Raw genomic sequence first — 24,607 nt, 5'->3', positions numbered from 1 at the left:
ATTTGCATTATACTAAGATGCATTCATTTTCAATGGCTTTTAGCCTTAATGGTTTTTCCCCGCTTATATTACTTTTACTTTTATACTTTAAGTACTTTTGAAACCAGTACTTTATACTTTTACTTGAGAAAAAAATAAATAAAATAAAATAAATAAATTTTGAGTTGATACTTCAACTTCTACAGGAGTATTTTTGAACTCTAATATCTATACTTCTACCTGAGTAATGAATGAGAATACTTTTGACACCTCTGTCTTTAACACTCGTCCTGACCTTTCCTGTTTTCCTCACTGACGGCTCTGCTTATAAAAATGGAATACCATACGCAGGTTATACAATTTGTGATAATTCTTAATTGTTGAAAGCGCCCTCCATCTCCAGCTCCACCCAAGTAGATGAAACTATATACTGATCAAAAGGTAAAACTGTTACAATCTATACAGATTCCAGATATGCTTTTGGTTGTGTATATTGTATTTTATAGATTTTATATTTTTGGGCGAACCAAGGATTTATTTCATCCTCGGAGATAAATGTGGTTAATTGATTGGTGAACTGTTACAAGCCTGTCAACTACCTTCATCTATTGCTTTGTTAAATGTGAAGCCCACACCCAGTCCAACCCTGTTTTCACTAGGCAATGCTTCAGCTGACCATGCAACAAAAGAAACTGCCAAATTTGGCTTACCTGTCTATGTAAAACTTTGCCCTTCTATACCCGCTAACGACCTGGTTTCTCCTAATGATGTAGCTCTCCTACAAGAAGACTACTGAGGTGAAGAAAAAACGGATTGTAGCATTCCCATGGTTGTAAAAATGTAAATAATTTGTGGGTCAGCAACGACGGCCGCGTTGTTGCACCCACATCCTTGTACACGTGAATAGTTGATCACAGTTGGCAATCACAGATGAGAAAAAGGGGGAATGTGTCAGATAGTGTTGAAAGACTGATAAGCTCCAAGATTTGCATCCTATAAAAATATTGCAAACATTATCAACACTTCCCCCCACCGTGATTTTTTTTGAAGCTCTGCAAATAGACATTATGTGAGGGATATGAAATTATTCTTGTATGAAAATGTTCATGTATGAAAATGTTTTTGTATGTGCAGAGAATTTTAAACTGGACTTAAATGGACAATGTTGACACCTGTTAACACCCATTAGGAAGCACAAAACTCACGCTTCATGAAAGGATTATGGGTAGACCTATGACCATACCAAGCAATTCAGTTCTGTATATATGAAGAAGATGGACTTCCATGCCATGGATGAATCCATGATATCATTCTGTTGTACTCTAAACTTTTGCTGTCCAGTCAATCCACAGACAAGTAAAAGCTGTCCAGTCTCCTCCTAGTAACAAACCGTGCCATAACCTCCAACCCGGCAACTGGGTCTGTGTCAGGGAGTTCCGACGGAAAAACGCCCTGAAACCTCGCTGGTCTAAACCTCAACACGTCCTGCTCACCACCAACACCGCCGTCAAGTGTGAGGGGCGTCTAACCTGGTTCCACGCATCCCACTGCAAGAACACAACTCCTCGACCATGCAGCGGAAACCAGCCGATTCCTTCTTCTTCCTGCCCGGAAGTAGCTGAGCTCCAGCACCTGGGACCTCTGCAGAGGAGCAGGGGAGCAGGGGAGCAGGGGAGCAGGAGAGCAGGGGAGCAAAGGAGCAGCACAGGCCAAACTGTGACTCCACATGCTCTCCTTCTGAAGAACCGCTTGTTAAGCCTAAAACAAGCCAAAATCCACTATTATAGCTACCTTGCTACAATGGTTAATCGCTGTTCCATACCTCTACCAAAGGATGTTTACTGGATTTGTGGCGTGAAGGCTTGTGAATATCTTCCAAACGGTTGGTCTGGAATATGTGGTCTGGGCCATGCGGTACCAGCCATGAGAATCGTTCACATTGTTAGAAGAGAATTGTACACACACACACAAACACCATGGACAAGATTTTTTGGTGCCCTCGTTCCAAATTACGGAGTCATGGCAGCTTTGGAACAGATAAGAGATTTATCCCATGCAGTTGAAGATTAGCCAACACCACTGCAAAAGACATGCCTATGCTCTCACAAGAAATGACTGCTTTAGGGATGATGGATTTATTAGCTTCTCAAGGGGGAACTTGTGCTGTCATTAAAACTGAATGTTGTACATTTATACCCGCAATGCCACAGTCCAAGAAATAACGCATCACTTGAAAGATATTGCCAAAATGTTACATACACCTGTCATAAGTAGTTTGTTTCATTGGTTTAAAGAACAGTTAGGACACGTTGGTTACTTGATATTTGAATTTGCTTTGTTGGCTTGTTGTTATTTGGTTTCCGACCACATGTCTAAGGTTTACTTGCAAACACATGTATCACTCAAACTATTACTAAAAGGTTTACTTGCAAACACATGTATCACTCAAACTATTACTAAAATGATGTACTCCACTGTAAAAAAAAAAAAAAAAAAAAAAATTGTGAATTGATGAAGCATTTTGACCATTTGGCCCCCCTGCAGGGACACAACGACGCCTTGCAGATTGCTCAAGCCCCCCTTATGCTCATAGACATGCGGGCTCCAGTTCCTGGGGACCCCTGCCGGGACATTGTCACGCAAGGTCCGGCGTTCTGCATCCCTGCCGAGACTTCCAGCCCCCACAGAGACAAAGAACATATACGGACTTCCTGATCACTGGGGTGGTCCCAAAGCTAAAAGTCCCACCTCTCTTTACTGGGCTGGTTTATTCCTGTAACTTTTGTATAAAAACCCTTTGGACAAAGCAATTTGTGTCGACACACCAAATACAGACTCGATCTGCGATGGTTATGTCGACCGCCGGCTGAACTGATTAAAACCTCTCTATACCACGAGCGGACTTCTGAACTGGTTTTTGATAAATTCTACAACAGTACATAAACGACATCACTCATGAGATGAATATGTTTCGTTTGATACGTAAAAAGCAAACAGCTTTAGGCAACAACTCAGCAGTTTTGCCAAAGTTTTCATCCACAGATAAACAGTCATTACTCAAACACAATCCTCTGGTATGTGATTGATAATTAGGTGATTGTCTCCTTTCAACATCTCAATCATTTGCAGCTATCTCTGGAAACAAGTTGGATTAAACAAAACAATGTTATATATTCGTCATTATTTCTATGAAGCTTTTTCAGCAGTTTAAAATTTGACCGCTGTACTTTTAATATTGCACTCTGGTTGTGCTCATTTTTGTCGTAGTAGATTTAAATTAATCTGTCGTATATTATTTCAATGTCCACATCTCACTAAAATCTAGAATGGTTGTACCTTTGTGCAGGTGACTCTCCCGTCGTGGCAGCGGCAGCTGTTGCAGTCGTCGTACCAGCTGCTCCCGTCGGCCACCGCCGCCCCGGCGTGCAGACAGGTGCGCCGCGCCGCTGCAGGACAGAGAATAGCATCAGCACGCTGAACACACACTAGTCTGTGTGTGCTGCTGACGCCCCCCCCCCCCCCACCTCTGGTCATCCCGCTGCTGCTTCCACCTGCCTGCTGTGTGCTGTCGACGTCCCTGACTCCCCCAGTCTGGCCTTCGGCAGGAGGGTCCCCCCTTATGAGCCTGGTCCTGCTCAAGGTTTCTTCCCTCCTAAAGGGGAGTTTTTCCTTGCCACTGTTTGGCTTAAGGCTTTTCTCCCACTAAGGGAGTTTTTACCTGCCATTGTTTATATAATAATTGCTCGGGGGTTTATGTTTATGTTTATGTTTATGTTTATGTTTATGTTCATGTTCTGGATCTCTGGAAAGCGTCTAGAGACAACATCTGTTGTATTAGACGCTATATAAATAAAATTGAATTGAATTGAATAGTCTGATCATCAGGGGGGGAGGATTTACACGAGGATAAGGCCTGGATCCTGGATCCTAACTGCACCGAACTGTAGCTACCGAAAAATAAATGAATGACTGAATAATCCATCAAATGTTGACCCCAGTCTCTTGCAAAGATACAGTCATGAACCGAGCTCCCATTCAAGATGTGGCAAAAAAAAAAAAAAAAAAGATTTTCCGATTCTAAATCGATTCTAATATTAATTCTTAAAAATTGATTCGTATGTCTCGAATGAAAGATTTTTTTTTTTTCCCCCCATCACATTACAACTTTTGGTATTTTTGTGTTTATGCCCAAAAAAGGATGTTTTGTTGGGCATGATTTGTAACAGATTTAGGTTTTCGTACTCATCACTGTAGTCTTTATGAGAGTGTTGGCTGGTCTTCTTTGTACAATCGTAGATGGGAACACTGGTATTGTTTTCTTTATAAAGCCATCTTGTCGGACTTGCCCCCTTATTTGTGTTCTCTCTTGGTTCCTAAAGTCAACACCAAAAGCTGTAGTCTCAGGCACGATAGATGGATAATGTATACTATTCCTCGTACGCGGACTGTTTTTGGGGAAAGGGCCTTCAAAGCATTTGCACCCTCGTCCTGGTATAAATTATAGAGTCTTACAGCATCTTTAGCTGCAATACTTGCTGTTTAATCTCAATATAATACTAGTATTAATATGTTGCACAACTACCGTCATAAAATTCATGCAACGGCTCAAAAAACAGTTTTAATAACACTAACCCAAATAAATATCGGAATCGAATTGAACCAAATCTTGATAATCAATTCTTAGGCCCCGTTTAACTTTTTCGGTTACACAGAGTTCATGTGTTATTGTTTATTGTGTGAAACTGATGTGTAAACATGTATGATAATGTTTTGTCAGTTACATGCACACAAGTTAAGTTGCATATAATTTAATGGAACCTAAATAAACTATTCATTCATCATCAAAGGTTTCCCACTTTCCATGTCACAGGTTTTTTCATCAAATGACTTCAAGGACCGTAGATAGATTAGGCTCATCAAAATGTAGCTTTTAAACGAAACAATGGTCACCGTGGTAACCGTGGTAACCCAACCTAACGTATAAAAATGAAGATGTGCTAGCCATTACTATTTTGTAATTACGATCTAGGTACATTTCTCTGGGAACATTCTAGTGACATCTCGGGGTCTCCCAGACTTCAGGAGACACGTTTGACGGATGTCACGACTGATGGGACAACGTTGCTTTGAGCAGAAACTAATTACTGCTCAATTAGAAACAACTCCAAACTAATAGTTTGTTAGTTGTAGCTGGTTGTCAAACTTGACTTTATGTGTAAGGTGGAGTCACATTCCCCATCACTTGCTCTACACCATCTGCGTACAGACAGGTTTCAGAAGGACTTTCGTCCCGACTGAATGAGTTCTCCTACGAGTCTCACATTTACAGTGATCCCTGGTTTTTCACCGGGGGTTACGTTCCAAAAAGAACCCATGATAAGTGAAATCCGTGAAGTTGCAAGCTTTTTATATTTTTACAATTATTATACAAGACTTCAAATTGTGGAGATCAGCCCCACCGCGACCCGAATGATTGGATTTGAACGGGAGAAAATGAAAAATGATTATTAAAAAAAATACAATAAGTACAGTAGGACAAATTGTGACTGACGTGTATTTCCCTGCTCTTCTGATGCTGCTGCATCCTGACTCGCTTTGTAGCGTCTTTGTCTCCTAAATCCCACGGTGCAGGTGTGTTTTTTCCAGAGAAGAACATAGTTATGGGTCGTTGTTGTCGCTCTTTTTTCTTCTGGGCAACAAGATTCTTATAAACCGACATGTATGGAGCTAGAACAGTCTCATAATTGACAAATGCACAGGACAAGTTTTACAAATGCACAGACCGATTTGCAAATACACACACCGTTTCACAAATGCACAGGACAATTCACACGTGCGTAGGACAAGATATACAAATGTATTTCTGATGCACACACAAATATAACCTGATTTACAAACGTTTGTTTTGTCTGTGAGCTGCGCTGGATTTGTGTGTGAGTTTTGAGACTCCTCTGACGTCCCCCGATCTACAAATAGGTTTTTTTTAACACGGAAGGATCTGCAACCAATCAGATTAAAGGGGCGGATACACCTGCTGTTTGAACTGCGTTCGCTTAGAAAAGTGATTAATATTTCGAGTTGGTAAGATAAGAAATCCTTTAATAGTCCCCCAGAGGGGAAATTTCCATTTGGTGGAGTAAAGATAAATAAACAGCAACAGGAGATAAAATATAAATAAACAGGATGGAGAGGAGGTCACTGTTCTGATTTTCTTGTGATCTTCTTGATAAAGAAAACAGCGCGATCAGAGATGGTTTGTGGGGCCGTTCAACCAGAGCCGTCAGGAGACTGCACTCCAAGTCCTGCCGATGCAGCAACTGATGATGAGAAACAGCGGAGATATTTATGTATTTGAACTACAGGTGTCTTTCAGGAGAACGAGCCTGTTGACGGGGTGAATATTGCTGCAGGTCGTTCTGGCTCTGGTCAGACACCAGCTGACCACAGTGACCAGACGTGGAGGTCAGAAACAAGCAGCTGTTATCCTCACATTTATGATGTGACATTGTCACCACACATAGACAAACGTGTCAAAACAGCGGCGGCAGATCAACACAGTCCCGGTACAGAGTCAGGCTCATGGGAAGATGCAGCCGTGATGATGCTGGTCGGGGTTTAGTCCACCGATCATCACACATCTGAGCTGATACAGAGGTTCTTCGGTTATCAGTCGACTGATACCGACTTTACTCCAGATATTTCGGTAAATTAATCTCCTGACATGTGCGTGCTGCTCCACCTGGAGCTGCAGCTCGTCCCGTCAGGTAGAAGGATGACGGCCAGCTCTCTGCTGCATCTGTCTGGTTCTGAATCAGCGCGACAATCCCAAGTAACACATAGTCAAACCAAACGGAGCAAATACATAAATATCTCTGCTGTTTTTCATCATCAGTTGCTGCATCGGCAGGACTAAGAGCTCTCCAGTCCCAACGGCTCTGGTTGAACGGCCCCACAAACCATCTCTGATCGCGCTGTTTTCTTTACCGAGATCTCAAGAAAATCAGAACAGTGACCTCCTCTCCACCCTGTTTATTTATCTTTTATCTCCTGTTGCTGTTCATTTATCTTTACTCCACCAACTCGAAATATTAATCACTTTTCTAAGCGAACGCAGTTCAAACAGCAGGTGTATCCGCCCCTTTAATCTGATTGGTTGCAGATCCTTCCGTGTTAAAAAAAACGTATTTGTGGATCGAGTCACATCAGAGGAGTCTCAAAAGTCACACACAAATCCAGCGCAACTCACAGACAAAAAAACGTTTGTAAATCATCATTTGTAAAACTTGTCGAGCTGCTGCTGAAGCTCATTGGCCGTTCTCAGCATTGTTGCCATTGTTTAGCCAATCAGAATGCAGAACACGATGCAAATCCGTGAAGCAGCGAGACGTGAAAGGTGAACTGCGTTATAGCAAGGGATTACTGTACAGTAATAGCTCTGCATTTGTGTCAGTAGCTGCGACCGAGAGCTGTGGCTGCAGAAACAAACACGCCTGGTGGACAAAGACTCTAAACTCCCCAAACGTGTTCAATTCATTCAATGCAGTGAATATGTGATTCCCAGAATGGACGGCAGAGACAGTTACCATGGTGGCAGCGGGGGCCGGTTCTCTCTGGAGGACAAATGCAGCGGTAACTGTTGATCTCGTCAACGCAGGTGGAGCCGAAAGCACAGGGGGAAGACTGGCACTCGTTTATGTCTGAAACAAGAAGGGTGGCGCTCATAAGGGTTTGTCTTTTGACCAGTCCCTCTGTTACATAAAAACACGGCAGGAGCCGGGAAGCAGTCGTGTTTATTAACAGCACTTTGGGAGAGGCCGGTCGTCCTAACACTGTCTGCTCTGACCGGAGCTGAGAACGGGAGGCTGTTGAATTTTAACAAATCATGTCAGACAAATTGAATTAAAACCTCAGGAAAAATGTGACAACTAGTGAAAAAGCACATTCTGTATCTGCTTGAAGCTAAAACTAGACCTGTGTTGGAAAAATTGATTTCCCAATTCTAAATCGATCCTCATATTAATTCCTAAAAATCGATTCATATGTCTAAAGATCCATTTTTTTTTATGTATTTTTTTTTTTTCATCATTACATTACAACTCTTGGTTATTTTTTTGTTTATTCCCAAAAAAGTAATGTTTTGTTGGACACGAGAATAACTGGTGCCATGTTTTTGCCTTTAAATATGTTTAAAGGTATGAAAACATTAAAGTGTTAGGTTATAATTGCATAAATTGTCTATATTTCATTACTTTATATACTGTCTTGGGGTTACATTTGCAAAAAATGCTAAAAACCAAATTCTCAAAAATTAAAAACCAAAATAGACCGAAAATAGAGCAAATAAAAACGGAATGTGGGAAAAAATAAAACTGATTTCATCCGTCTCTGTTTCCTCCCTGGATCTGTTTGGTAATTCTGACCCACGATGTTTCTGAAAGCAGTTCTATCAGCATTCTGGGAGCTGATTGGTCCTTACAGCATCATTGGCTGCAATACTTGCTGTTTAATCTCAATATAATACTAGTATTAATATTTTGCAGAACTACAGTCATATAATTCATGCAACAGCTCAAAAAACAGTTTCAATAACACTAACCCAAATCAATATCGGAATCGAATCAAATCTTGATAATCGATTCTGAATCTTAGTAGTGCCTATTAACAGCACTTTGGGAGAGAACCAGAGCGGCTGGTCATCCTAACACTAACGTCTGCTCTGACCGGAGCTGAGAAGGGGAGGCTGTTGAATTTTAACAAATCATGTCAGACAAATTGAATTAAAACCTCAGGAAAAATGTGACAACTAGTGAAAAAGCACATTATGTATCTGCTTGAAGCTAAAACTGATGCTTGGATGTTTTGATGAGCTTCCTAGAGTACGTCTAACCGCGTTAACACTCACTGATCCTGCAGTCCGGGCCGGCGAACCCTGCGGCACACTCACAGCGATACCAGTTGTCCCCGTCCACACAGGTGCCAGCGTTGTAACTGCAAGAGGACACAGTTGATGACTGACATCTGTGCTACACTAAGTTATACAAATATGGCAAAAAAAAGGAGCAAAATGTGTCTGGTTTCAGACTTCAGTGAGAAGAAACCGTTCCCACAGGGAAAAACAACAGAAAAGTAAAGACAAAGCTGGGCTATAAATCACGAGTGACCTCACTGAGCTGGAATCCTCCAGCCGAACAATCTGAAACGCTGTTTTTCAAAGATATGGGGTTGCCTAGTTCTCACTTTGTGGCTTGAGGAGAAGAGAGGGAACCGAGAAGATAAAAAGTAAAACCAGCACAAACTGTTGGTTCATTCTTCTTGTGGTTCCAGATTTGACAAAAAGAGAATAAAGCAGCCTAAAAGGAATGTGGATATGATACTTGATCTCTGTAAACACTCATCATAGTGTCCTAATAAAACTCTATTTCATCCAGATCAAATGAGTTGGGCTTTTTTTCCTCCCTTTTTCTTTTTTAAAATCAAAAAAGATAAATATTGCAGATCACAAATGCACTGATGGTACAAATCAGTTCTACTCACCAGGGATGAGGACTGCAGTCGTTGGTATCTGGGAGAGGTAGAACAAGAAAAAGAAATGAATAAAATGCTGATTAAGACAAGTCTTGCTAGCTCTCTTTTGTCCAAAGACGGTCCTGTAAATGAAAACGGTCCAGATTTACTGTCCAGGTAGGAGATTCCTCCTAAATGAGCTCAGAGCGTTAATTGTGGGTGGTCGTGTTGAACGGAGACAGCTGCTAAAACCATCCGTCAGTGAAGTTGGAGAGCAATGTTGCCATACTGAAGCACCGCATCCATCCAGTCACACATTACTGCAGCTTCTGCAAATGACTTATGCACAGAAAACAAGACCAATGTCTGTAGAAAACAATCCACACACTTAAGAGGTTCTACTTTGGGTCGTTTGAGGTTTTGTTAGAATCTAACCAGAATCTTGAGACTCCACAAAAAAACAGCAATTCTTACAAACATAAACAAGGAGGCATTTCTCCCCCAGGGAAAGATACCAAGAGGCATTGTGGAATAAAAAAAAAAAGATGGACGTTTTTAGTTTTACAGTTTTTTACACTGGTCCTCTCGCAGAGTGATGCAGAAAAACGAGTTCATGCGTTTGTATCTTCTAGCCTAGATTACTGTAATGTGTTATTAGCAAGATGTCCAAGTAATTTTACTGAATAGGCTCCAGCTGATCCAAAATGCAGCAGCCCGAGTGCTGACAGGAATCAGCAGGAGAGACCACGTCTCTCCAGTGTTAGCGTCGCTCCATTGGTTACCCGTAAAATTCAGAATCCAATTAAAAATGTTATTACTTGCATATAAAGCCCAAAACGGCTTAGCTCCGCAATATTTGCAAGACCTGATAGTGCCTTATGTTCCTGTCAGAGATCTCCATTCTCAGAGTGCAGGGGGCTGCATGCTGGCCTGCGGTCCCCACCCCTGGTCATCCCGTTGCTGCTTCCACCTGCCTGCTGTGCTGTTGCCGTCCCTGACCCACCAGTCTGGCCCTCGGCGGGACGGGTCCCCCCTTATGAGCCTGGTCCTGCTCAAGGTTTCTTCCCTCCTAAAGGGGAGTTTTTCCTTGCCACTGTTTGGCTTAAGGTTTTTCTCCCACTAGGGGAGTTTTTACCTGCCATTGTTTATGTAATAACTGCTCGGGGGTTTATGTTCTGGGTATGGGTCTCTGGAAAGCGTCTAGAGACAACTTTTGTTGTATTAGACGCTATATAAATAAAATTGAATTGAATTACTTATTTCTAAAGATAAAGGAAGCTCTGAAAACCTTAACAAACCATGGTTTACTGTAGAACTTAGGAAATCTGCTTTAAAGAAAAACAAGCTATATGAAAAAAAGGTATTTACAAAGTCCTAGTCCTTTAAATTGTGCTACATACAAAAATTATAGGAATAAATACAACCATCTTATTAGAAATAAATAAATAAATGAATGATCTATGGAAAATATTAAAAGAATTACTCAACAAGAAAAAAAAAAATCATTACTCCATCCCAGTCTACATTTCAGGATGGCGCATTAGCGATAACAGACCCTACACAAATTGCTAATAAATTCAATGATTTCTCTATAAATGTGGGTCCACGTCATGCAAAACATATTGAAAATGTTCATGCTTCTCCTTCTAACTCTATAAATGAAGGTTATCCCTCTTTAAATAATTTTGAACCAATAAAGCAAAGATCAATTCTCGCCAAATACAGTAAATTCCAATTGTCCCTGAACGCACCAGGAGAAATAATTGGCAATTTCAGAATTCCGACAGTCCCTAAATGCACCTCCACACGTCATAACGCAGTGTGCACTGCGTGGCTTGCGTGATATATTCGGTGACTTTTGGGGCACGTTTAAGGGGACAAAAAGGCAAAAAAGGTCCTCATTTTCGTCTGAAAAAAACGAGAAATTTCTACAGATACAATAGGGCCTTCGCACTGTAAGTGCTCGGGCCCTAAATAATAATAATAATAAACGCTACAGATAAATTGGCCAGACACTCACTGTGGCTGCAGGTGATTCCTTCCCAGCCCTCCTTACAGATGCAGCCGAAGGATTTCCCATCCACCACACAGGTCCCTCCATTCTCACAGGGGTTTGGCAAACAGCTGCTGTTCTTTGCTGGAAATCCAAAAAAACATGGTCAGCCACCCAGAAGAGGAGAGACCCCCCCCAGCCCGGAGCCCGTCCCCCTCACCGATGTTGCAGGTGGAGCCGTCCCAGCCCGGCAGACAGAGACACGTGAAGGCGTCGCCCTCGTCAGAGCAGGTTCCTCCGTTGTGACAGGTCGCCTCGTCACACTGACTTTCCCCTGGATCAACAGTTTCCAGTGAGCCAAAACCAGAGCATTGTTTCAACATCAATCACAAAACAAGTGGACGGCTTGACGACATTTAAAGGTAGGGTCCCTGATTTTAGAGAACTAGCAAGATTTGAAAGTGGCACCTCCTCTAAGCCCCGCCCCCTCCTGCCCTCCCGTAAGCGCTCCGTCCAAAGCCACGCCCCCACAAACTTTAGGGGAACGCGCATTTTCAGGAGTCCAGTTTGGACATTTTGGACAGCACATTTTCAACAAAACTACCCCATGTCTCATTCACCTGTAAGCGAGGCCGGTTTTAGGGGGGGGCAGGGGTGACCTGTGCCCACCCAAACGTGCATCCTGCCCACCCAATCAAAGTTATGGGGATCCTTTATTTTTTTATAATTTTATTTTTTTATAAATATAAAAAAATATCACAGAATATCTGTACTGTTTCTGATTGGGTGGGCACTGCACATCATTTTTAGACACAACAATGAACGCATACCGCAAAAGTCTCAGCGGAGGAACCCAGCGTCCCAGCAAAATGAGACAACAGAGAAGAGCTCAGAACAGCACACAGAGCGCACACTAATGGCTGATTTTATGGTTCCGAGTTACACCAATGCAAAATGGTGCGCGTCGCCGCGTACCCTACGCCGTAGGCTACGGCGTAGCCCTACGGCGTAGCCGTGGCAACAGAGCCTGCAGCAGAGCACCGCAGCCCCCGCCACCGGCGCACCGCTACTGGTGGTCTGCCACTGGGGGTCCGTGGCAGACCACCAGTAGCGGACAACCTGCGCCGCAGAATCGCACTTTGGCTTTCTCTTTTTGCCTTTTTAGCTGGGCGAGCCGTTACATCCGACGTGACAGCCCGGCCGTGAGCCGGCGGTGAAGCCGGGAGCGGCGGGGGCCCTCCAATGTCAGGGCGCGGTTTCCAGTTGGTCTGGAGGAGCGGGGGGAGGGGGGTTACACTGGGACACTCTGAGCCGAGGAGGACCCGTGGGACGCGGACACGGGGGCTGGAAGCTGCAGGAAGCAGAGAGACGTGACGAGTGCGCGCATGGGACGGAGGGGGGCGTGGGCGGGACTCTGATTGGTTCTTTCCCTCCTGCAAATCCTCTGGTCCTCTGACCAATCCGTGCCATTCGGAGCGCAAATAACAGATTGGTCAGAGTTTTTACAGGATTAAAGCTGTCAGAGAGGTCAGATTTTTTTCTTTCCTTTTTCTGAACACATTATTCACTGGCTACTCTCAGGATGGACGGACCATTTCACCCAGTATAACAATACATGTTTTTGAATACGATTACAGACTATACCTTTAAATAAGAATTTGAAAAAAAGAAAATCCCATCACAGGCTAAATCTTTGCGTTGTTCGGAGTGGCACTATTGTTCAAAATCCTTTTATTCATTTGGTCTTTTAAAAGGAACTTTACTTAACTATTTTTCAAAGGCCAGAACGATTCAAGACAAGGATCACCCACATTTTCCTTTAAAGAAGATGCTTTATAAAAACTATAAACAGTTATTTGCTGGAGAGAATATATTTGGGTGTTTGAAGGGACTATCAACACAAATGATCCCTCATTCACCACTTTGACTGGGGCTGTCTTAGCTTTGTTCTGTGAACATTTGCTAAATGTGCAAGACATCCCGGATCAAAGTGTGACTATCCAGCTTTTCTGTCTTGGCTGCCACACAGCTTCACATAAAGCAGCATTTTTTTGTACCCCAGAAGTAGATACTGTCAAATTGCAAAAAGGTTTTCAAAGAGGATCAGCGTGGAGGTGTGTGGAGAGGAGAGGAGTGGGGGACTCCAACCCTAAACCCACCTGCTTTTAGCCAGCATGGCTGAAAATGATGCTCTTTATTGTATCACCATGGTGTTTTGACTAAAGCGTGACATTATATTTCATTAGGCCTTTAGGAAACGTTGTTCATTGTTTAAAAAGACGTATCTTACACCAAACTTACGTGAGTTACAGGTCTTTCCTTTCCAGCCACTGTTACATTCACAGTAGAAGTCGTTTAGCAGATCTTTGCAGACGCCTCCGTTCAGACAGGGAGCTGAGCTGCACTCGTCAATGTCTGGATGATGAACAAACCAAATAAATACATTAAGAGCATGTCCTCATCGTAATGTCGGTGCTAGAACAGCTGAGGATGAAGATGAAGAGGAAGAGGAGGGCGGAGCAGGACTCACTCCTCTGGCAGGTGGGCCCGTCCCAGCCCTCGGCACAGATACACCGGTACCGGTTCACCTTATCCAGACAGGTTCCTCCGTTCAGACAGGGGGCGCTCTCACAGTCATTTATGTCTACAATCAAGAAGGAATCTATTACGTTTGGATCCAATATTTATTCTTTGAGTGTTTCTCCGTATGAAAGGCTGCAGCAGACAAACAGAAACAGAAAGCGCTGTGCCCTCACTCTCGTGGCAGTAGGTCCCGGTGTATCCGTCCTCACACCAGCAGCTGAACTGGCCCCCGGCGTGGCTCCGGCAGCGCCCGTGGGGCCCGCACACGCTGGACGAGATCAGACGCACCCCGGCCGGGGCGCTGGGGGACTCCACCGCCACCGTGCAGCTGTCAATCACTGAGGAGGGACGTTTGAAATCAGTTCTATTAAACTGGAATAGTCTGAAAAAGTCTAATCCAGCGGCTCCAGGATCCACAGAACCTTCACACATGTATGAATTACAACTTCAACATGAATGTTATTGCACTACACTGCAAAAACCCAAAATCTTAACGAAGAATATTTGTCTTATTTCTAGTTAAAATGTCTCATTTTTAGTCTCATTACACTTAAAACCAGAGTCATTACCAGAAAAATAACTTGTTATTTGCCAATTTTCACCTGTTTCAAGTAAATTTTCACTTGAAATAAGTAGAAAAATCTGCCATTGCCATTATACTTATTTCAAGTGAAAATTTACTTGAAACAGGTGAAAATTGACAAGTTATTTTTCTGGTAATGACTCTGGTTTTAAGTGTAATGAGATTTTTTGACTAAAAATGAAACATTTTAACTAGAAATAAGACAAATATTCCTGGTAAGATTTTGAGTTTTTGCAGTTTAGCTGTTATTCTTAAAACAATTACACTTTTAATGATTTAGAGAATAAATCAGCTTTTAAATCAAGAACATACAACTGTACTCAGATGTTTTGGTTTCTGCCCAATAGGAGGTGAACATTTTACAGACAGAATAGACTGTTTATAAATGTGACTGAGCGGGAATAAGAGCAGTTTAACAGTTTTGTGTAAGTGCAGTGTTTCCTCTACATTCATTCAGCAGTGGCGGCCCGCCACTGCTAAATCATAGCCGCCACGCCTGAACATTTTTTTTTCCGCAAATGCACCATCGCCGCATCTCCACCTTCACAGCAGAGCCTGTGTGATGATGAGCGCAACGGCGGGGGGAGGGGAGGGAGGCAGTGGGGTGTTTGGGGGATCCTATTGGCGTTAATTACCCGTGAGGGGGATCATCTTGCAGCATGTATGCTGCTAAGCATCAATGGGCCACCTCTGGGAGAATTTCCCTGAAGAAATTCCTAGAGGAAACACTGAAGTGTGTGAGTGTGTAAGTGTGTAAGTGTGTGAGTGTGTGAGTGTGTGAGTGTGTGAGTGTGTGAGTGTGTGAGTGTGTGAGTGTGTAAGTGTGTAAGTGTGTAAGTGTGTAAGTGTGTAAGTGTGAGTGAGCGTAGAGCACAGACCTTTGCAGGGCGTGACGCGGCAGTGATCCTTCAGCAGAGAGCAGTTCTTTCCCTCATAGTCTTCAGGACATTTACAGATATAGTCCGTCTCCAGGTTGTAACACTGTCCCCCACTCTGACACGGACTGTTGACGCAGTAATCGATATCCAACTGGACAGAGAAAAGGAAAGAACAACTGAGTGAAAAATTATACCGTTTCTTGTCACCATGGTAACCCACCTTAACATTTAACCACCTAAGTCCTGAGCTCCCGTTCAGTATTTGGCAGAGCTGGTAGTAACGAGTTACATTTACTCCGTTACATTTACTTGAGTAAGTTTTGTACTTTTAGGAGTAGTTTTGAATCACTATACTTTTTACTTTTACTTGAGTAGATTTGTGAAGGAGAAACTGTTCCTCTTCCTCCGCTACATTAGGCTACGTTGAGCTGTTACTTTTCTTTTATCCCTTTTATCCACGTACGCGTCAATCTCATGACATCACTGGGTGATTCTTTGGGAAAAATGTTTTTACATGTTTTGTCACATTTACACAGACTCAAACACACACAGAGTTTCTATGAGTTCATGTTTGTTCTAGTTCTGCCTGGTTAAAAAAGAAAAGTACAAAGGCTGGAAATTTTGTGCTACTTGTGCTCAATTTATTTTTTTTATTCTGTTATTTTATTATTTATTAAAGTACTTGAATTTACTTTATTATTTTAATTTAAGCTATTTTTTATTTTTTTATTAATTTTTATTTATTTTATTGATTTAATTTGCCTGAAGATGATTATTTTGTACTTTTGTCTGTTTGAATGGTTGTGTTAAAAAAATAAATCAGACGTTACTCAACAGTTACTCAGTACTTGAGTAGTTTTTTCACCAAGTACTTTTTTACTTTTACTCAAGTTTGGACTTATTATTTGACTACTCTTTACTTCTACTTGAGTCATATTACTCTGAAGTAACAGTACTTTTACTTGAGTACAATTTTTGGCTCCTCTACCAGCTCTGGTATTTGTATCTCTTGTCGCGTCAGACCTCCTAAATCATAAGTAAATATTATGGTATAGAAAACCAAAGATGGTAAAAACATCATTAAATGTTTGATTTCATATTATTTCATTAGTTTGTGATTTTCAGGGAAAGCTGATGGATTAAACATCAGTATCATGGCAGGAATCTTCCAGCACAGCTTTTAATCTAAAAGGCTTTTTCCACACGGTCCTGTATTGTGTCACGTTAAACGGCGGTGTGTTGGGACGACGGCTGACACATCCAGGCTCGGCTGTAAGGGCCTGACAGAGACACGGTGTAAAGCTGGGAGAGTTATCGCTGGAAAATAATGTGAGGAGGAAGAGGAATGACTGAGTCTGTGCAGGAACTGGAGCCAGAACAGACTTCAGTCAGAGATACAGTTTACCGCCAGTATTTATAGAACAGATAGACCTTCTATGCATTTCATCATATATATATATATATATATATATATATATATATATATCATATTTGCTTTTTGAAATGAGTAGTTTATGCAAATCATTTTTTTTAACCATCTACAGTTCATTATTCTGGAGCAGTTTTTTTTTTATTGCACATGTAAAAGTTAATCACAGTTTACTTTCCAAATGCTTTTTTTTTTTTTTTTTACCAAATTTATTTGGTAAAATTTTGCTGCACTTTACAATAAATCCACAACTAAAGTTATTTATTTCTTATTCATTTCCAGGGCAGTTTATTTCAATTCCTAAATTAAATTTTTTCCTTTTTTGGAAAAACCACTAACGCTCATTTTACAAATCTTAGTTTAAGTTTGATTATTTTGGTTTCTCCCCATTTGGAAGTCATCAAAGCCCAGCAACTATGGTTTTGCAAATGTTAGTGACGCATAATTGTTGACTGGATTTAAATGTAACATAAAGGATCAGTCGTAGCTCGTACAGTCATTGTTGTGTCGAAGCAAAGATGGAAGTTTGTCCAGAGCTCTAGTTTCTGTTCTTATCCAGCAGATTACTAAAGGTACCGTGTCTTAACAACAGCTCACCTGACAGACGTTTCCAGAGAAACCCGGAGGACACAAGCAGTGGAATCCATTCACTTGGTCATGGCAGCTGCCGCCGTGGAGACACGGCCCGCTGGCACACTCGTCCACATCTCTCTCACAATGAGTCCCAGCAAAACCTGGAGCACACACACACTTATATCCGTTGACCAGGTCCTGAAGGAGAGACATGATAAACACACATTACTATTCACCATCTTCCAAACAGAGGCTTATTATTGCTGTTTGACAGGCTTTTGGCTGCTTTTCCATTCCACTGTTTTAGCAGATTTTATTAGATTTTTTTAGATTATTTGTTCTATGAAATGCTGATTCGATGATAACGATGCCTTTACAACTAGCAACAGAAACGTGCCAGTTAAAATAACCCTAAATCTGAATATTACACGGTAAGGGGTGTACATTTCTAATAGAGATCAAAAATCACATTCAGAAAAGCCATTTCAGGTTAGAACTGAATATATGTTGGCTGAAACAATTACTGTTATCCCAGAGTGCAATAGACCGACATCGTACAACGGAGTATTAGGGCCAAACTAAGACAAAAAAAAAACATTGGAAATTACGAAAATAAAGTCATAATGTTGCGAGAATAAAGTCTAATAGAATAAAGTCTTAATATTATGAGAATAAAGTCGTAATATTACGAGAATAAAGTTGTAATATTATGAGAATATAATTCATTAGAACGCTAACAGGAAGAACATCTTCTCCCTGTGTTAAAATTAGGAATATTGAGCATCTTGTGAAGTTATATTTATAATATATTTAATATTACGACTTTATTCTCGTAATATTACGACTTTATTCTTAAAATATTACGACTTTATTCTTAAAATATTACGACTTTATTCTCGCAACATTACGACTTTATTCTTGTAATTTTATGACTTTATTCTCGTAATTTCCAAATTTTTTTGGTCTTAGTTTGGCCCTTATACTCGTAATACGTCGTAACATCGAAATAAATAAGTAATAATAATAAATAACTATTTTAAGGCTGACAAGAGTCAAAAATGTAATTACACTGATAATGTGGATAGGGTTTGTTGAACTATGGAATCATATAAAATCATATAAAATCACAAATTATACCTATATTAAGTGTACTTTACAATATAAGCCATCTGAGCAGCTCTGTAGCAAAGCCTTTTCCTTCAAATATTTGTGAGTGTAACACTTCAACATGACTTACACTGACTTCTAATGCTACACATGAAAACACACGCGTTCGCTATCAATGAATTTACATACTGCAGTTATGGGTTTTGAAAACAAAAACTACAGTAAATAAAATTCCCTGCTTTTTTGCACTGCTACTTACTCCATGATACTTTCAAACTGAGCTGTGAATACTAACACTTATACTGCAGATGTAATATAAAAATAATTGCGAGAAAAAACCCCGGCAGTCTAGGAAATGTGAACGTTTGCAGAAATCAGCCGTTGCCATGGAGACGGAAAGCTCACCTTGCACGCAGCTCCGTGCTGACACTGGCCGTGGCAGTCGTTGATATCTGTACAGGCACATGACAAATGAGCTCATTTCAAAAGGTTTCCAGTTACGCAGAAACATAAAAGAAGCTGCTGGGAACTTCCTCATCAGTCTACCTTTGCTCTATATTCAGAGATGACGACGGTTTCTTGGCATGGGATGTTTAAAAGCTGATAATAATCTGACGTATAACTCAAAACTAAAGGCGATTCATTCATCCTTCCAGTTAATATTTATTGTTCCTGGCGGATGTTCTTGCCCCGTCCACCTCCTCCTGGTTCCCCTGATTGTGTTGTTGCAGATTTACTCACTGGTCTCACAGTTCTGGCCGCTCCACCCGGGCAGGCACTCGCAGAAATATCCTCCTATCAGGTTCCGGCAGGAGTTGGCGTTCACACACGGGTTGTCATCACACTCGTTAGCATCTACAACCAAACGGCAGAGAGATCAGATCAGGGAGGTCAAAGCTCTGCAGTCTGGGCCTTGCATTGTTACAACTAAATCTCTTCATCCAAACCAGCTACTCACAAATGATGTCAATTGATTTGTAGGTCATTTTATAAAGATCTGTGTGTTATTTTGGTGCAAACGCAGACAACACAGTTGGTCACTGACGTCTGGCAACAAGTTCACATTCTTTGTTAAAGGAGGTCTATAAGGTACTTTGTTTTTATGTCATTACTGGCTGGATCAAGACTCAAATGCCAATAACCACGCTGCTGAAAATATTTTCAGTTGCTGGAAGGTACATGCAAGACTCAATAACCATCTCGTGTCTGTGGTTATGGAGCCAAATCAACGCCAAAAGTTTTGCTAATTTGAAAATAAAATTGAACCTGAAAATTCTTTTTTACAGTTTAATTTTTTTTTTTCAGTATCAGACTTTTGGCCCCGATCTGGCGTAGGGGGCGTGGCCTTAACTGAGAGGGGCGTGGCATCATGAGTGACAGGCGGGGGACGTTCCTCAGTCATGTTGCCTTCAGGAAACGTAGGTTGCAGAAGCTATCAGTAGAAGTATGATTCAACACGGTATATATTCACGTGATTGGCAGTGGGAAAAACATTTCTGTTTAAAAAGCTGTTTTAGACCGTACTTGGTAGTATGTGGAAGTGGGAAATGTCAAACTTTAAAGTGTGGCTGTTGAACTGTACAGTCAGGCATAGTTTATTGCTTTTATACTGCGATTGGTGCCAAGTACGGTTACATCATGTATTTTAGATATTTATTCATCTGTTTTATTATACTAGTTGTGTGTGTGACTGATTCTGTGAGCAGTTGACCACTCTTAAATTTCCTTGGGGATTAATAAAGTACATCTATCTATCTATCTATCTATCTATCTATCTATCTATCTATCTATCTATCTGGAAAAAACACCAATTTTCACCTGTTTCAAGTAGATTTTCTTTTAAAATAAGTAGAAAAATCTGCCAGTGGAACAAGATTTTTTTGCTTGTAGAAGATAAATCTTGTCCAATTGGCAGATTTTTCTATTTATTTCAAGTGAAAATTTACTTGAAACAGGTGAACATTGGCAAATAAGTTATTTTTCTGGTAATGACTCTGGTTTTAAGTGTAATGAGATTTTTCTGACTAAAAATAAGACAAATATTCCTGGTAAGATTTTGAGTTTTTGCAGTGTACCAGCTGATGGAACTAAAATCTTTTCTGAGTCACTCGCATCTACAAATGCTACTTTGATCCTGGTTTTTTACTTCTGGGTTGTAAAAATAACACCTGAAAAGGACAGCTAAAGTGAAGCTGATTGTCAAAGTTGATGATGCTGATGTTTGTGGTTGTGACTGACCGATGAGGCAGCTCTTCCCCGTCCACTGAGGAGGACACAGACACCTGAAACCGTTGAGCAGGTCCTGGCAGGTTCCTCCGTGGCTGCAGGGGCTCAGCAGGCACTCGTCTACATCTGAGACACAAATAAAGTCTTCAACGACCGGTTGAAGGAGGACTGGACCAAAGTAAGAGTATTTTAGAAGCTCACTGATGGAGCAGGAGGGGCCGGTCCACCCGGGGGAACAGAGACACTCAAACCCCTGGCTGGTTTCTGCACAACTCCCTCCGTTCACGCAGGGGCTGGACACACAGGCGAACTCCGCTGCAGACACAAGAGCAGACGCTTCAGCTTACGCAGAAACCACAAACTTTTACACACCCCTCCCCTAGTTTTCATTCCCTTTATTAAACAAATATTCTGACTTTAAATCACTGTCTACTATGATCTGGTGCATTCGGTTAATAAGAAGTATAAACTTTCATTAGGGAGCAAAACGATCAAAGTCTTTTTTCATGTGCAGCATTAATAGCATCCCAAAGGGAAGCCAAACAATGTCCTCCCATATAAGTGATAGTGTGGATCCTGCCCCGGCAGGAGAACGGGAAGAGTTTGTGGCCAGAGCTTCCATGAACGAGATCATAAGTCTGCTGTAAGAGAAGAGTAGACATGAACTCTGATGTTTAGTAGACTACTGGTACGGTTGTTTTTCAGCCCTTGTGCTGTCTTTGGGTCAAGGAAGGAGGAAGGGAAGAAGGGAGGAAAGAAGGAAGGAAGAAAAAAAAAGGAAGGAAGGGAGAAAAGAAGGGAGGAAAGAAGGAAGGAAGGGAGGAAAGAAGGAAGTAAGGGAGAAAAGAAGGAAGTAAGGGAGAAAAGAAGGAAGGAAGGGAGGAAAGAAGGAAGTAAGGGAGAAAAGAAGGAAGGAAGGGAGGAAAGAAGGGAGAAAAGAAGGAAGGAAGGGAGGAAAGAAGGAAGGAAAGAAGGAAGGAAGGAAAGAAGGAAGTAAGGGAGAAAAGAAGGAAGGAAAGAAGGGAGAAAATAAGGGAGGAAAGAAGGAAGGAAGGAAGAAAAGAAGGAAGGAAAGAAGGAAGGAAGGGAGAAAAGAAGGAAGGAAGAAAAAAAAAGGAAGGAAGGGAGAAAAGAAGGAAGAAAAGAAGGAAGGAAGGGAGAAAAGAAGGAAGGAAAGAAGGAAGGAAGGGAGAAAAGAAGGAAGGAAGGGAGAAAAGAAGGAAAGAAGGAAGGAAAGAAGGGAGGAAGGGAGAAAATAAAGAAGAAAAGAAGGAAGGAAGGGAGAAAAGAAGGAAGGAAAGAAGGAAGGAAGGGAGAAAAGAAGGAAAGAAGGAAGGAAAGAAGGGAGGAAAAAAGGGAGAAAATAAGGGAGGAAAGAAGGAAGGAAGGGAGAAAATAAGGAAGAAAAGAAGGAAGGAAGGGAGAAAAGAAGGAAGGAAAGAAGGAAGGAAGGGAGAAAATAAGGAAGGAAGGAAGGAAAGAAGGGAGGAAAAAAGGGAGAAAATAAGGGAGGAAAGAAGGAAGGAAGGGAAAAAAGAAGGAAGGAAGGGAGGAAAGAAGGAAGTAAGGGAGAAAAGAAGGAAGGAAAGAAGGGAGAAAATAAGGGAGGAAAGAAGGAAAGAAGGAAGGAAGGGAGAAAAGAAGGAAGGACAGAAGGGAGAAAATAAGGGAGAAAAGAAGGAAGGAAGGGAAAAAAGAAGGAAGGAAGGAAAGAAGGAAGGAAGGGAAAAAAGAAGGAAGGAAGGAAAGAAGGAAGGAAGGGAAAAAAGAAGGAAGGAAGTGAGGAAAGAAGGGAGAAAAGAAGGAAGGAATGGAGAAAAGAAGGAAGGAAAGAAGGGAGAAAATAAGGGAGGAAAGAAGGAAGGAAGGGAAAAAAGAAGGAAGGAAGGGAGGAAAGAAGGAAGGAAGAAAAAAAAAGGAAGGAAGGGAGAAAAGAAGGGAGGAAAGAAGGAAGGAAGGGAGGAAAGAAGGAAGTAAGGGAGAAAAGAAGGAAGTAAGGGAGAAAAGAAGGAAGGAAGGGAGGAAAGAAGGAAGTAAGGGAGAAAAGAAGGAAGGAAGGGAGGAAAGAAGGGAGAAAAGAAGGAAGGAAGGGAGGAAAGAAGGAAGGAAAGAAGGAAGGAAGGAAAGAAGGAAGTAAGGGAGAAAAGAAGGAAGGAAAGAAGGGAGAAAATAAGGGAGGAAAGAAGGAAGGAAGGAAGAAAAGAAGGAAGGAAAGAAGGAAGGAAGGGAGAAAAGAAGGAAGGAAGAAAAAAAAAGGAAGGAAGGGAGAAAAGAAGGAAGAAAAGAAGGAAGGAAGGGAGAAAAGAAGGAAGGAAAGAAGGAAGGAAGGGAGAAAAGAAGGAAGGAAGGGAGAAAAGAAGGAAAGAAGGAAGGAAAGAAGGGAGGAAGGGAGAAAATAAAGAAGAAAAGAAGGAAGGAAGGGAGAAAAGAAGGAAGGAAAGAAGGAAGGAAGGGAGAAAAGAAGGAAGGAAGGGAGAAAAGAAGGAAAGAAGGAAGGAAAGAAGGGAGGAAAAAAGGGAGAAAATAAGGGAGGAAAGAAGGAAGGAAGGGAGAAAATAAGGAAGAAAAGAAGGAAGGAAGGGAGAAAAGAAGGAAGGAAAGAAGGAAGGAAGGGAGAAAATAAGGAAGGAAGGAAGGAAAGAAGGGAGGAAAAAAGGGAGAAAATAAGGGAGGAAAGAAGGAAGGAAGGGAAAAAAGAAGGAAGGAAGGGAGGAAAGAAGGAAGTAAGGGAGAAAAGAAGGAAGGAAAGAAGGGAGAAAATAAGGGAGGAAAGAAGGAAAGAAGGAAGGAAGGGAGAAAAGAAGGAAGGACAGAAGGGAGAAAATAAGGGAGAAAAGAAGGAAGGAAGGGAAAAAAGAAGGAAGGAAGGAAAGAAGGAAGGAAGGGAAAAAAGAAGGAAGGAAGGAAAGAAGGAAGGAAGGGAAAAAAGAAGGAAGGAAGTGAGGAAAGAAGGGAGAAAAGAAGGAAGGAATGGAGAAAAGAAGGAAGGAAAGAAGGGAGAAAATAAGGGAGGAAAGAAGGAAGGAAGGGAAAAAAGAAGGAAGGAAGGGAGGAAAGAAGGGAGGAAAGAAGGAAGGAAGGGAGAAAAGAAGGAAGGAAGGGAGAAAAGAAGGAAGGACAGAAGGGAGAAAATAAGGGAGGAAAGAAGGAAGGAAGGGAAAAAAGAAGGAAGGAAGGAAAGAAGGAAGGAAGGGAAAAAAGAAGGAAGGAAGGAAAGAAGGAAGGAAGGGAAAAAAGAAGGAAGGAAGTGAGGAAAAAAGGAAGGAAAGAAGGGAGGAAAGAAGGAAGGAAAGAAGGGAGGAAAGAAGGAAGGAAGGGAAAAAAGAAGGAAGGAAGGGAGGAAAGAAGGAAGGAAGGGAAAAAAGAAGGAAGGAAGTGAGGAAAGGAGGAAGTAAGGGAGAAAAGAAGGAAGGAAAGAAGGGAGGAAAGAAGGAAAGAAAGAAGGGAGGAAAGAAGGAAGGAAGGGACAAAAGAAGGAAGGGAGTGAGGAAAGAGGAAGGGAGAAGGAAGGAGAGAGCAGGAGGAAAGAAGGAACAGGAGAATTAGGTCATATTGACCCAAAGACAGTACCAGGGTTAATACACTGTACACTCAGGACATTTCTGAGTCCTGTTAGAAATGAAAAGGCAAATTATTATCTATTTATTAGTATTTTCAGATTAACGGTTGTGAAGGAACACAACAGTACATGCAACGATCAAAGGTTTTGTGGAAGACTTTGTGATTACAGCTTCATCTTTATTCCTCACCAG

General features: G+C 41.6%; 1 protein-coding gene across 1 annotated transcript in view; it reads right to left on the bottom strand.

Annotated features, from left to right (window-relative positions):
* Positions 1–24,607, bottom strand: part of LOC133447351 (protein jagged-1a-like) — a 61,306-nt gene that overhangs the window by 13,962 nt on the left and 22,737 nt on the right. Inside the window, exons 8-22 of the mRNA XM_061726027.1 lie at positions 21,057–21,170; positions 20,868–20,981; positions 19,371–19,484; positions 19,035–19,081; positions 17,547–17,720; positions 15,521–15,671; positions 14,233–14,397; positions 14,007–14,120; positions 13,778–13,891; positions 11,697–11,810; positions 11,504–11,620; positions 9,514–9,541; positions 8,882–8,967; positions 7,563–7,676; positions 3,316–3,425 (exon numbers count right to left, since the gene is read on the bottom strand). Of these exons, the coding sequence (XP_061582011.1) occupies positions 3,316–3,425; positions 7,563–7,676; positions 8,882–8,967; positions 9,514–9,541; positions 11,504–11,620; positions 11,697–11,810; positions 13,778–13,891; positions 14,007–14,120; positions 14,233–14,397; positions 15,521–15,671; positions 17,547–17,720; positions 19,035–19,081; positions 19,371–19,484; positions 20,868–20,981; positions 21,057–21,170 (1,676 nt within the window). The remainder of the gene's footprint in view (positions 1–3,315; positions 3,426–7,562; positions 7,677–8,881; positions 8,968–9,513; positions 9,542–11,503; positions 11,621–11,696; positions 11,811–13,777; positions 13,892–14,006; positions 14,121–14,232; positions 14,398–15,520; positions 15,672–17,546; positions 17,721–19,034; positions 19,082–19,370; positions 19,485–20,867; positions 20,982–21,056; positions 21,171–24,607) is intronic.

Source organism: Cololabis saira, chromosome 1, assembly GCF_033807715.1.
Source record: "Cololabis saira isolate AMF1-May2022 chromosome 1, fColSai1.1, whole genome shotgun sequence".
Classification (NCBI taxonomy): Eukaryota; Metazoa; Chordata; class Actinopteri; order Beloniformes; family Belonidae; genus Cololabis; species Cololabis saira.
The sequence above is the reverse complement of the archived record's forward strand: the minus strand, read 5'-3'. Positions and strand labels throughout refer to the sequence as shown.